The sequence below is a fragment of the Anastrepha obliqua genome, chromosome 3, assembly GCF_027943255.1.
Source record: "Anastrepha obliqua isolate idAnaObli1 chromosome 3, idAnaObli1_1.0, whole genome shotgun sequence".
Lineage (NCBI taxonomy): Eukaryota > Metazoa > Arthropoda > Insecta > Diptera > Tephritidae > Anastrepha > Anastrepha obliqua.
Genome location: NC_072894.1, coordinates 117,455,134 through 117,469,269, shown reverse-complemented (window position 1 = coordinate 117,469,269; position 14,136 = coordinate 117,455,134). Strand labels below are relative to the sequence as shown.

The window sequence follows — 14,136 nt, the reverse complement described above, 5'->3', positions numbered from 1 at the left end:
GTTGTTCTTGAGCTCTTCTGTGGTATTTGGCTTGTTAATATAAACCTTTGATTTTAAATATCCCCACACGAAGAAGTCAGCTGGCGTTAAATCGGGCGAACGCGGTGGCCAATCAAAATCGCCATTTTTCGACATCAAACGACGAGGAAACAATTTCTTCAAAAAATCGATTGTGGTGCGCGCTGTGTGGTGGAGTGCCGTCTTGTTGAAACCAGTACTGCCTCATACGCTTTCGACGAATATTTGGCATCACAAAAGTGGTTATCATATCGCGATAACGCTCCTGATTGACGGTAACAGCTTGACCATCTTCATTTTCGAAGAAAAACGGCCCAATAATCGTTTTCGCACTAACGGCGCAGCAAACAGTGAATTTTTCGTCGTAAAGAGGTACCTCTTGAATTTCTTGAGGATTTTCAGTGGCGTCAATACGGCAATTTTGCTTGTTTACCGTCCCATTCAATAAGAAATGAGCCTCATCGTACATGATGATTTTGTTCTTCTTCTTTTGACTTCTTTTGTTGAATGTAAGTTTCAACAATTTGGGAGCGCTCGCGTGGCGTGTACTGTTCCATGGTAAAAATCTGCTTGGACCAACGCGGTATGCCATTAAGCGATCTGACGTCTCTGCCAAAAGATACAGCGTTGCCAGATGGGTCCGTCGAATATGGGCAACCCTGTATATCTGACGTATACACTCTTTTTTGGTGTTTGGCCGAGCTCCTCCTCCTATTTGTGGGTGCGCCTTGCTGTTGTTTCATAAATGGAAGGACCTACAGTTTTAAGCCGACTCCAAATGGCAGATATTTTTTATGAGGAGCTTCTTCATGGCAGAAATACACTCGTAGGTCTGCCATTGCCTGCTGAAGGACGATCGCTATTAGAAACAAAACGGCTTCCGAGATTTTTCTTTTCCATTTTCGTCACCGAATTTCGAGATGAACAAGAATCTGCTTCGTCATACCCCAGAGATCAGTGTTCGAGATGGTGTCTGCTCAGAAACCGTGCGCAACTCTGCGGAGATAGCAATTGATGAATACTTGCCGAGTTTTTATGTCTCTCATTGTCGAGTTTTATGTCTCGCATTCAACGCAGAACAACTCAAAGACTCTTAGTTTCGTACGCCTGGATATATACGAAGATTTTCAAACTTTGTCAACATAATATATCAAATACAGCCCGACCTTTCGCTATTCGATTGCGTATGTCAGCTGCTGACCCGCAAATTATGTTGGTGATGCTTCTGAGATAGCAGAATTCGTTCACTTCTTCGATTTTTATGCTGCAGATCTAGAAGTGGTGTTTAGGAACATCACCTTTGTTTTGTCAATGTTAATCCTCAAGCCTGCTTTTGCTGCGCAGTCGCTTACAGCCTCCATCTCTGATTGTATATTTGTGAATTTGTCCAGATTGCCGTTCGGACTCCCCGATTTACCACTATTAGCAGCGGAAGCTTGCTGCATTAGGTCCCGTATTCAATTAAATAAAAGCGGGGATAACACGCATCCCTGTCTCACTCCTGCTGTTTGTTGAATATCATTGCTCAGGATAATTTCATGTCTAACTCTACAACTGGCATCTGTATACACTTCTTTAATGAGATTGATGTTTTTTTCAGGTACGTCAGGTACGCAGACGAGGGTTCTTCATATAGTGTTGTGATGAAGATTGTCTTTTCAAAGTCGAGGAAGCACATATACAGTGGTGTGCGTCACTCAGCTGACCGTTCAATTAAAACTCTTAGGGTCTTTCCGTGATCGACGCAAGAGGGAGTGTGGCCTGAAGCTAGCCTGCTCCGCAGGGCATCCATCAGCCGCTTGTTTATTATGCGCGCTATGATCTTGTTTACCATGTTTAACTATGTTATGCCTCTCCAATTTTTACATTCGAATAAATTAACGTTCTTCGATATGAGCTTAATAACACTTTCCTTCAGCTTCTTGTGAATCTTTTCAGAGTTCCAAGTACTCTCTAATATAGGAAGTAGACGTCGCGCACTCACCTGAGGATCAGTATTGAGGAGTTCTGGGTAGATGATATCTGCGCCTGGCGCTTTATTGGCTTTTAGTGCTTCAATGGCTTTTATGATCTCACTTACCCGACTAGAAATTTTGGTAAGGCGGTGATTAGGCGCAAGTAAGGCAGCCAAACTAGGCCCAAGTCCCGAAAGTAACACCACACATCTGCTTCATTAGGCGCAGGTTCGAAAAACCGAACTTCGGTAATACTCCGGATGCCCTCCAAAACAGTTAGGTATTCCAATTTATGCCTAAGCGAGACACTGCCACAGATTTTCGTGACCACAACCAAATTTAGTATTAGTAATTTAGTAACGTGGGCCTGGTACAGTAATAGTGAGGCGTGTCTCAGTAAGTCCTGCCTGATTCGGGCCTAACTGATTCTTCGGCATGCCTCATTGTAATTCTAGTAGGGTACGTTTGGGCAGGTGGTAGAGATATCGCGCTTTGCACGTTGGCAATTGCACAACTGAATGGGGGCCGAGGGAGTAGCAGATAGCAACTGCTCGTAGTATTTCTCCCATATAAGAATTTGTTTGTCCTTAACACCAGCGGAGGAAATCACATTTATTCCATTTATTCTATTTACAGCTACACCAAGACTTCGATACACCGACCAATTGATAAGGTGCAGTAAAATTTTCTTCTCTAAATGCAAAACTTACATAAAAGAAAAAAATAGCAATTTGATGTGCAACCTGCAGCATCAATTGCATAATAATTACACACCAGAAGCGCTCTCTACCGTTCAGGAGACGTCTCGGGAAAGAAGAAAAGAAAGAAGCAATAAACCGGTTTGCCGCATTGCTTAACCACAGCGATAAAAGCTGTGCTTTACGCAGAGTTTTTATGAGAGATTGGTGCAATTCAGCCACTGTCGCGTGCCCCTCTTGACACATCACCGGCCAGATTGACTGAATCAATAGTACAACAATGGTCGTTGTTATGTATCACTGTTGCGCCTCTCTTCTCATACCCTAGCGGAAAAATATGTGCGTTAAATGCAGAACTCACAAAAACATGAAGTTGCTAGAAGCTGTCGTATCGCATCCGAACTAGAAGCTACACCGGTACACAGCATCTGCGCTAACCATTGACGTTCGCATGTGTCATCAGTATGTCGTCCATAGCCAACGGCAGAGTTTACATTCCTGCCTGCATGCCTAACTGCCGGATGCGCCGTCAGACGTTCACAAACCCAGCTTCTTCGTGTGCAAAGTCATTTAGTTTGCTATTGCAACTGCCTATTTTCGCACTACGAGTATTCGAGACGCTCTGTTGGTCATCCAACTAGTGACTATCCGGAATGGTTTGCAATTACACTAGAGCAATTTTCATGTCTTCTTTTTTATGCGAGTGTACTCACACACGCATACTCGTATATGCAGAGTAAATTCCGGCAGGTGCGCCAAGATTGAAGGCAATTGAAAGACGAGCGAACGTATTCACCACTAGTGGCCACTGGTAGTTGGCAGGAATTGTTACAATGTTGTGAACAACTTTAGGGCGGCTCTATTAAACTCATTACCGCTCAAAACTGACTGTATGTGCTTTCTGTGGAGCAATGCTTGCTTGTGCCCAACCGCTCATTTGAGACTTTGATGTGATGGGTTTTTATTGCCACTGAGCTACATATACCGAGCCTAATCATTTTAATTGGCCGCAGTAAGTTATGCAAATGGGTATTTTTCACTAGCTACCAACCAGAAATTCTGTTGCAGTGAACAACGATGAAAAGTGCAACCTTTTCCATTCTCTAAGATTCTTTCGAAGTCGCACTAATTACTTTCCAGTTCATTTATTTTATAATCAGCGGACTGTAATGAGCCAAGACAACGCCATGAACTGAAGGGATTTTTTCGTTTTGTTTATAATGGGCTTATTTTTATAAGCCGAGACCTCATTATGAATTGGAAAGTATTTCTTGATTAAAGTCAAGGTGAATCTAGACGAGGTAATATCGATTCCACAAATACAAAAATTTGTCAAATTCCAGCCGAGAAAATAAGGAGAAAGGACATGCAAATATTCAAACTTTGGCAAACAGACACCAACCCGCTGTTGAAACGACGCTATAAATTGTATAAATTTGTCGTGGTTCGAATGGACACCTTTTCCACCATTTTTCCGATGTAGTGGTTCACGAAAAATAACTTTACTTCAAGGTTAGTAGTTTACTTCCAGTTACGAACTCTTAAAGCTTCTTAGAAACATTTAATTTATATCGGAAGTTTTATTAAATAATATTTCTTCTTCTTAATTGACGCAATAACCGCTTACGCGATTTTGGCCGAGTCTAACAAATCGCGCCAGTCGTTTCTTTCTCTTGCTAACCTTCGTCAGTGGGAAAACCGGTGAAGCCAAGTCCTTCTCCACCTGATCTTTCCAACGTAGAGGAGGCTCTCCTCTTCCTACCAGCTGGTACCGCATCGAATACTTTCAGAACCAGAGCGTTTGTATCCATTTTGACAACATAACCCACTCAACGTCGGCTACGTTGGATCTCTATTACTGCGCTATGTCTATGTCATCGTAAGGCTCATACAGCTCATACTAACCGTTGCCAACGTGTAAAGGTGCAAAAATCTTCCGCAGAAACTTTCTCTCAAACACTCCAAGTGACGTCTCATCGGATGTTGTTACCGTTCAAGATTCTGCGCCATACGATAGGACAGGCATGATAAGAGCCTTAGAAAGTGGAAAGGAATTTCCTATTCAATGGCTTACTAAGTCTAAAGTAGTACTTGTTGGCAAGAGAAATTCTACGTTGGATTTTAAAGCTTCAAAAAATAAATGCATCATCGGGCTATTTTTTTTCGAAAATGAGCGAGGAGCCGCGGTTACAGTAAATGGCGACCGTTACCGTGACATGCTCAACGAATTGTTTTCAAAACTTGAAGAGGATGACATGGACGACATTTGATTTCAACAGGACGGTGCAACTTGTCACACTGCCAAAGTTACAATCGAACTTTTGGCTACCGTTTTTGAAAACCGAATAATCAGCCGAAATTCCGATACCAATTGGCCGCCTCGGAGCTGTGATTTAAGCCCGTTGGACTATTTTTTGTGGGGAGCCGTTAAGGATAAATGCTATACGAACCATCCAGAGACGATTGATGCTTTAAAACACGAAATCGAAGTTGCCATTCATGAAATTGGAGCCCAAACAATCGAAAATGTGCTTAAAAATTTAGTTGATCGAATGGCCTACTGTAAAGCCAGTCGTGGCAGTCATTTGAACGATATTATTTTTCATTCATAAATGACAATGTTCAATCTTCAAAAAAAAAAAAGTGTAAAAAAATATTGATTAGTGTTCTTTTTATAGCCTTTTGAAAAAGCAAATTTTACATGGCCCACCCTATACTTAACTCCTTATTTGACTCCAGGACCGAAAACTCTGGCTTTCAGTACGCATCGTTCGCACCATGTCATCTTTGGTGACGCGCTCTTTTCTCTTGTGGATGTAGAATTTGTTAAAAAAAATGAGCAATTTATTGCAGATCGCGTCAGTGAGTTTTCATGTCTCTGAGTCGTACAGAAGGACTGATTTGCTGATTCTTATTTTGGTGTTTCGTGAGATAACATTGGAGTCCCAAAATGTTTCCAGCTTGAAGAAGAAGAAGGAAATAGAGGTTTACCGGAATATATTTTTGCAAGATAGCAGCTTCCCTTCCAATTTGGTGTATGGAAACTCTTTGATGGCAGAAATACATTCGGGCGTTCACTTTAAACAAATGAGACACAACATCAGTCCCTTTCTATGCCCCTTCTACCGACACTACATTACGCATGGCCCATTCATTTCTAATACATTCCATTTAATTTATTTATTTATACGCGTACTTAAAATTCACAGAAATTCTTACAAAAGCACAAATACGTGATCATTTTCGCTGTTCAAAAAACTCATCTTCCTCATCATCGTCGTCTTCGTCTTCGTCACCAATTGGTACATCATAATCCGGTAAGGCTACTAGTCCCTCACCCGCACGCCCGTCCAACGAACGAGCTGTTGTTGATGCAGCTGGCCCGGTTGGACCTGTTGGTCCCGTTGGACCTGGTGGTCCTGTTGGTCCGCGCTCACCAGGGAAACCACGTCTGCCACGTCGCCCCGGTGGTCCTATTGGTCCAGGAATACCGGGCCTACCGGGCAACCCACGCTGTCCGGTTGGTCCAATCGGCCCCACAGCACCTTGAAAGCCATCGTCTCCCTTATCCCCACGATTACCCTGCAATCCCGGCTGTCCTGGCGGTCCTGCTGGACCCGGTGGCCCGGGCGCACAAATACATTGTGGCTGCGGGTAGACGATAGGCTGCTGACGTACGCCAAGCAGTGCGCGTTGCTCATTCTTCGTGTCGGCTGATATTAGCCGCCGTTTGGCCAAGGTGGTTGGTAAGGCGATAGAGGCCACAAGAATAAGTAGAGCTAAATTTTAAGAAAACAAAGATTATTTTTTTTTGTAGAAGAATTTTATGTTAAATTGCGTTTACTCCTAATTGTATGCGTTGCGACTTTCATCGTTGACCGGGGATGAACTGAATAGTGAAATCCCAGTGTACCACTTTATATAGAGCGTCGCAAATCTGCACTTAGTGTGTCAGAATCTTTGCACACATTCTCTATGATTTTTGATCTGTATATGTTCTAATTTAACTGCAGCAGCCCTTTCACTAATATTTGCATATTTCGCTTTAATCTCATTATAATTTTTACGATCCGAAGACAGTTGGTTGACCCAATTGATTGATTGATCGTTTATTTCTTGTGTTCCGCAGAGCAGTGAACTCATCAAATTCGCGCATAAATCACCAAAGCTAAAAATCATATAAAACTGAGATTTGCTTCATGTGCGCCATTAAACGCCTGCCAAACATGAGACTACTAACAGTGCTGATCTCTTTTGGTAAAACATTTTCACATAATCGGTCTCCATACAAGCTGTGAATTTCATTTATCTTATCGTCTTTCACAGGATTCATCGCTTTAGCTGCGTCAAATTTTGTCACACAGGTTGGCCCACCTGGCCCGCCGGGAGTGCCAGGTGTGCCCGGCCCACCGGGACAAAAAGGTGAGAAGGGCGAGCGTGGCTCAGATGGACGCGTTGGCTTAGCTGGCCCACAAGGAGGAAGTGGACGACGCGGTCACATGGGCGCTCCTGGTCCAATAGGACCTCCAGGTCCGCCGGGTTTGCGTGGACCACGCGGTTACGATGGTGAGCGGGGACCAGAGGGCCCGACAGGACCAACGGGACCAACCGGTCCAACTGGACCCGCAAGTACTACTACTACAGGCTAATTGATTTTAAAGTCTTCATTTATATGGATTAAATAGGAAATGTGTTATACAAGAAATAAACCAAATTAGAGAAAAAAATGTGTTTGAATAGCTTTGGAATCGCAAGAATTTAAACTACTTTCTATCGCATAAATGGGGCATGACCTGGACTTTCCCCTGACTATTTGTAAACTGAAAAGTGGTAGTCCAAGTGAAAGATAATCAAATCACGTATTTGAAAAGACCAAAGGCTTTTTATAGGGTTATTGGATTTAGCACGGAAAATATTCTTCTCCATACTGCTGAAACTGAAGATTGTGTAAATACTTCACTTTCGAAATAAAATGAGCCATCACTGTCCTCAATTAGGTTAGGTTAGGTTGCAGCGGTTGTCTGTTATGGTACACACTCAGGCACATCATACCCCATGGAAAACTTTTCTTTGCCTCTTTAGCAGGTGTCTGATTTCCACCGTGCTAAAATCTCATTACACAATTTTCTACCTAAAGTAGCAAAGGTCTCTTCATATATACCTACATCTTCTGCAGGAGTCGTGCGCGTCTGGCTATTAGATGGTGTAAGCATCTTCAAATCTTGAATTTGGTCAATTCTTTACTTATACGTACAAGAGCCACAAATAAAAAACGTATATCTTTCTTCTTAGTTTAAGGTGCTCTGATGCTAAATAATAATATGAGGTCTACAACCAAAACTCGAGTGGTCATTTTTTTTCGTTTATATAAAATAGCGAAAAGAACGAAAAGAACATTTGAATATACATATATATAATTTTTTTTTTTTTTTTCAAAATAATAGCACCACGTTGAGGTCACCACAAATAACAAACGGGATGAAAATGGCCCCACGTTGGTGTCACCGCCAAATAACGAGCGGTTAATTAAACAAAAATTCTTAAGGGGGTATTTTCGGAAATCTACAAAAAATAAAGAAAATTCCCAAACATTCACCACAAAAAAAAGTTAAATTTTTCCCAACAAAAAATTAAAACAAAAAATTATAATATATTTTAATATGCTTTATTTCAAAAAACTTTAAATATATTTTATTTCAAAAAATTAAAAAGAAAAACTGAAATATAATATATTTTAAATATATTTTATTCCAAAAAATTTAAAAAAAATTGTACTATATTGTACTATATAAAAAATTCTAATAATTTTTAAATATATTTTATTTCAACAAACTAAACAAGAAACTTCAAATATATTTCATTCTAAAAATTAAAATATTTTTGTAAATATATTTTATTTTAACAAACTCAACAAAAAATTTAAATAAATTTTATTCAAAAAAATTGAAATATTTTTTAGATATATTTTATTTGAAAAAATTAAAAAAAATTCTAATAATTTTTAAATATATTTTATTTCAACAAACTAAAGAAGAAGCTTCAAATATATTTCATTCTAAAAATTAAAAAAAAATTAAAATATTTTTTTATATATTTTATTCTATAAATTTTATTTCAAAAAATTAAAAAAAATTTTATTATATTTCAAACAAATTTTTTTTTTTAATTTTATTTAAAAGGAACCGAAGTTATTATACTTTATTTATTCTCCTATACAACAAAATTTGCGATATTGAATAAATCTAAAATTATTATTATTTTTTCAAAATTGTTTCAGTTTAATTTTTACCATATTCACGCCTACAAGTAAACAAATTTTCAGAAAGAATTTAAGATCAGGACGCCAATACTTGGATCACTTGGTATGGAACCGCTCTACTCGAAAGCCAGCCGTAGAAGTAATTTAAAAGACATTTTGTTACTTCTCTCTTTTTCTATCCAATGCAAACATTGTTTGCGTTTCAAGGGTTTTTTATATTATATAAAAATCGAGATAAATTCTAAAACCCCAAATGGATTACTCCTCATTTAAAATATATAGAATAATTTTTTTTTTCTTTTGGCCTACTGAAAGTGCATATTTCATTAAATTGATATTATGTGAAATTCCCAAAAAGTTCAATAAAATTCACATAAAGAAAAAATAAAATTTCTATAAAAAAAAATAGCACGATTCAGAGGTATTGGGTTTCACTAATTTTTCACTTGTGTTATTATTGGAATCCAATTTATATTTAAATTTTAACGCAGAGAATAATTATAATAACCATAAGAAAACCAAAACTAAGAAAGCTAAATAAAAGTTACAAAATAGGCGATCAAATAGTTACAGATTACTAGGTAGACGTATATCTGTGTGTAGGTAAGAAAACTAATAGAAGATAGAGAAATATAAATCCATCATTAAATTCAATTTGATTATCTCAATCGCTCATATTCGAGTCAAGGCATCAATAATGGCTCGATCTGAGCTGCGGTATCAGAAATTGTTGTTGCCACACCTTGGCACCTTTCAACCTCCACATTTTATAGCTTGAATCACAAATGTATGTGGCAGCAACTGGTTGACGACTTAATGAGCGCTAAGGGCGTAGTAAATACAGGTTTGTGTGTATGTATTTGTATTGGAGGCTCATAAACTAAGTTTGATGATCTGGTCAAGCATCCACTTTATACAAACACACAAACTCACACACACACACACTAAACGTTCTGGCGAGAGTATTTGAGGTTAGCTAAGAATACGAGCTACCTTTTTAGTACCTCGTTAAAAGCCCCCTCGAGTAATTTTATGACACCAAAGATCTTAGAGTCTCGTCTCCTTTAGTACCACCTTCAAAGCCGTATGTTTCTTAAGCCTAACAGCGGAAATCGAGAGGACAATGAAATTGTTGTGAGCAAACTGATCCAGTCTTGGTGAGGTAAAGGCAGCCTTCATTTATTACTACGATTGGGCAAATAGTCTGCTCTTATCATCAGCGCCATAAAATGCTACAACTTCTACAAATTAATTGGAGCAAATCTTCAATTTACGAGCGTTAACAATGTCTTTCACATGTTTGGCAGCAAAAAAAAAAAAACCAAAACAAAAAACCAAAAACAAGTAATGGCGGCATCAAACAACAACACTTTCCTATACATACAGAAAAGCTATTAAATTCATTGAATACTGCTTCATAAAATGCTGGCATCTCTTTTTGAGTGCGAACGCTTCTTTGTATTGCAAGTGACCTTTAGTAACCCAACCGCAGATGAGCGAAGTTTTATGATGCAGCAGTCGTCATGATGAATGGAGCAATCGCCGTAGTTAAGCAGGTTTGTGTGTGACCATCATTCTTGGACTTGGGTTTATTCATAAGACTTGGGTTCGATAATCACTATGAACAAGAATTATTAAATGATAAAGAAAATGTCTTCTAATAGCAGTCACTCCCTTCCGAAGCAATGACAAACCTCCGCATGCATTTCTGCTCTGAAATGTTTTCTCATGAAAGCAGTCGACCCTTCAGAGATAGCGTGAATTGGAAGCACCAGGCGGCGTTGCAGAACCTATTGCAAAACGCAAAACCCTCGAAGAACGTTCCGGCACTGTCCAATCTGCAGAATTTATTCAACAAATGCAAGCGAGCATTGACGAGAACCCTTCAAAACCAATGAGGGCCTTTGCAAGGAAGCTAAATGTTTCTGAGGGTCTTATCTGTAGAGTTGTCCATGAATATCTTTGATATAAATCCTACGTTATGCGTAAAAGACAGTTTTTGACGGAGAAAACACGAAAACAAGGAGTGATCCAATCAAAACGCCATCTAAAGAAAATATAAGAGCCTGAAGCGCCTGAGATCTTTTGACCGTAACCGAAAGACCCCCCGCAGAAATGGCAAATGTCTGTGTTCCAATCCTAAAGAGTTTCCTATTGTCAGCACACGAAGTTTCTAATGAGAGACTGGGAGCTGTGAGCAACAAAGGACATTTAAGCCTCTTCAGCTTCGGGAACAAGAAAAAGTCACAGGGGGCCAGATCCGGAGAATACGGTGGCTGTGGCATCATTAGTGTGTTGTTTTTGGTCAAAAAGTCGTGCACAAGCAATGATGTGTGAGCAGGGGCGTTATCGTGATGCAAGGGCCAATTTGTGTTCTTCCACAAATCCGGGCGTTTCTGACGGATTGGTGGATTGCTACGCGCAAATTGCGCATAACTTGCAAGTAATATTCCTTATTGACCGTTTCACCCTGTGGCAAGAACTCATGATGCACAACGCCCCTGCAATCGAAGAAAACGGTAAGCAAAACTTTTACATTCGACTGAACTTGACGCGCTTTTTTCGGTGTTGGTTCGTGCAGCAGCTTCCATTGAGATGATTGAGCTTTGGTTTCTACGTTATAACCATAAACCCACGATTCGTCATCAGTTATGACCCTCTGGAGCAAATTTGGGTCGTCGCGGACAGAGTCCAACACCTCATTAGCAATATTCATGCGATGCTGCTTTTGGTCGAAATTGAGCAGTTTTGGTACAAATTTTGCGGCTATCCATCTCTTGGCGGCCGCCGTAGCCGAATGGGTTGGTGCGTAGCTACCATTCGGGATTCACAGAGAGAACGTAGGTTCGAATCTCAGTGAAACACCAAAATTAAGAAAAAGTGTTTTCTAATACCGGTCGCCCCTCGGGAGGCAATGGCAAAACCTCCGAGTGTATTTCTGCCATGAAAAAGCACCTCATAAAAAATATCTGCCATTCGGAGTCGGCTTGAAACGGTAGCTCCCTCCATTTGTGGAACAACATCAAGACGCACACCACAAATAGGAGGAGGAGCTCAGCCAAATACCCAAAAAATGGTGTACGCGCAAATTATATATATATACATCTCATGCCCAAATCATTGAAAAAAATCGAATGGCACGAGTCAGTCACTATATCTCTAGGTCGTCAGCAACTTCTCTAACGATGATTCGACGATTAGTCAATACCATTTTCTTCACTGCATCAATTTTTTCGTCTGTTGTTGAAGTGCTCGGGTGTCCGGCACGCCGGCACGCCGGCACGCTTTTCGTCGTTCATATCTTCTCGGCCTTCTGAGAACATTTTGTACCACCGATAAACTTTGCTTTGGTCCAAAGTGCTTCTCTATATGACACAGTCAACATTCGGGATGCATCCCCGCACTTAATTTCGTTTTTCACACAGAATTTGATACAGATTCTTTGATCCATCTTTTTGAATACGTAAAAATCGAAGACGTGCAAGCAAAGCGGCTGTCAACAATTAACCGAACATTCAAAATGGCCGAACTCGTCGGCATGAGTGAGAGACATGAGTACAAACACATCGCTACAAAAAAATTGACATTCGAATTGGTAATGTACGCGAGGGCAGCCATAAATCTTTTAGCAAGACTCTGCTCCTTCACACAAAGTGATGGCGACACAAGATTGGATGGCTGAAAGCTGCCATGATCACATAACAATGAACTAATATGGTCGCCTAACTGCCCAGACTTTATTCCCCTGAACTACTACGTAAGGGGCATAGCTGGTCGTGAGTATCCTTCTTCTCTGAAGGCTGGAAATAATAACGGTTGGTCAGAATCCAATTGTTTCCACGCCCGGATCTAGAGGTTATTGCAGTAAATGGAAATTTTGTTGACTGATTTTTTATATTTATAAATTAATATTGTAAAAAAAATTCTTGAGGCTTCATTAAATTTTGTACAAATTAGAAGCAAATTAGTTTTACTCTCGAGTTGTCCTTGAATACTGCACGCACCTTGTACACAGTAATTAAGTAAAGGCTTATTTACCTATTGCCCTTTAAAGAAAGAGTTTTCTCTGCTTACTACGAATCAAAGTTTTAAGTCGATCAATTTATAATTGTAGTTTCTCTTCACAGAGGCCTTTGTGAGCTTAATTACATGACTACCACCCTTTTTGTTCTGCCAATAAGTCAACCATTGGAATTCTTGAAGGAAACGAATGGCAAATAGCAGGAGTCTAAAAGAATACTTGGAACCTCTAATTTCATCTTAACTTTAGCCAACACGTCACCAGGCATTCGGCAGCGGAATTCCGGTAGCTCATTTCATACTTATTCTTACGCTTAAGAATTAAATGAGCGGAGAATGTGCCGATCACTAACACAATCTCACTATTTGCACACTTTTGTCGTGAACAAACCACCGTCTCACTCCAAGGATGATAGATTTTCCGGGATTGGCCAACAACTATGGAGAAAAACATAAATTGTGAGAGGAACTTCGGATGGCACGTCACGTGGAACTTGCCAGGCGAATTCTGCATGATCATTTCACATATATTCACACACTCGTTCAATCAGTCGTTGTGCAGATAGCAACGAAGCAATATGAACTAACACACTCTTAGTTTTTTTCGTAAACAAACCTATTCATAACCCCGGCTACGTCAGACCATCAGCTGGTTGTGTTAAATTCGCCGAGAACCGGATAACGATATGTTATTGGCCTCACCTTCTCAATTCTTTTCACTATGGCCGCTTACTATACTAAAGGGTGATTTTTTAAGGGCTGTAGGAAATTTTTGAAGATGATTTCATGCAAATTTTTACCGCGACTGCGATTCAAATGGTCCATCCGCTTAGTTCAATTTCGGCATACTCTTTCCAATCTTTCGGCCGGTATCTCACATATAAATGCTTTAATGTTGTCTTCCAATGCGTTAATTGAAGCAGGCTTGTCTGAATAGACATGAGCTTTAACATAGCCCGGGCGCTATATTGCTCGATATGGATGGCCAATTGACAGGTACCGAACGTGAAATAAAATGTTCACCGAATTTGCCTCTCAACAGGTCCATTATTAGGCGTGCTGTGTGGCATGTGGCACCGTCTTGCTGAAACCACATGTCATGCAAGTCAAGCTCTGACACTTTGGGCAAAAAAAAGTTAGATATCATTTCAAGGTAGCGCTCACCATTCACAGTTACGTTACGATT

The 14,136-nt window shown here is 40.0% G+C and overlaps 2 protein-coding genes across 2 annotated transcripts; one reads left to right on the top strand and one right to left on the bottom strand.

Annotated features, from left to right (window-relative positions):
- Positions 1 to 5,908: 5,908 nt before the first annotated feature.
- On the bottom strand, positions 5,909 to 6,543 carry LOC129242174 (collagen alpha-1(I) chain-like). The gene is made up of 2 exons (XM_054878737.1): positions 6,516 to 6,543; positions 5,909 to 6,450 (listed from the first exon to the last, which is right to left on the bottom strand). Exons 1-2 carry the CDS (start codon positions 6,541 to 6,543, stop codon positions 5,909 to 5,911), a joined length of 570 nt encoding a protein of 189 aa, XP_054734712.1.
- Positions 6,544 to 6,897: 354 nt separating this feature from the next.
- On the top strand, positions 6,898 to 7,320 carry LOC129242173 (collectin-46-like). Its single transcript, XM_054878736.1, has 2 exons — positions 6,898 to 6,928; positions 6,998 to 7,320. The coding sequence occupies exons 1-2, from the start codon at positions 6,898 to 6,900 to the stop codon at positions 7,318 to 7,320; spliced, it is 354 nt and encodes a 117-aa protein (XP_054734711.1).
- Positions 7,321 to 14,136: the final 6,816 nt, after the last annotated feature.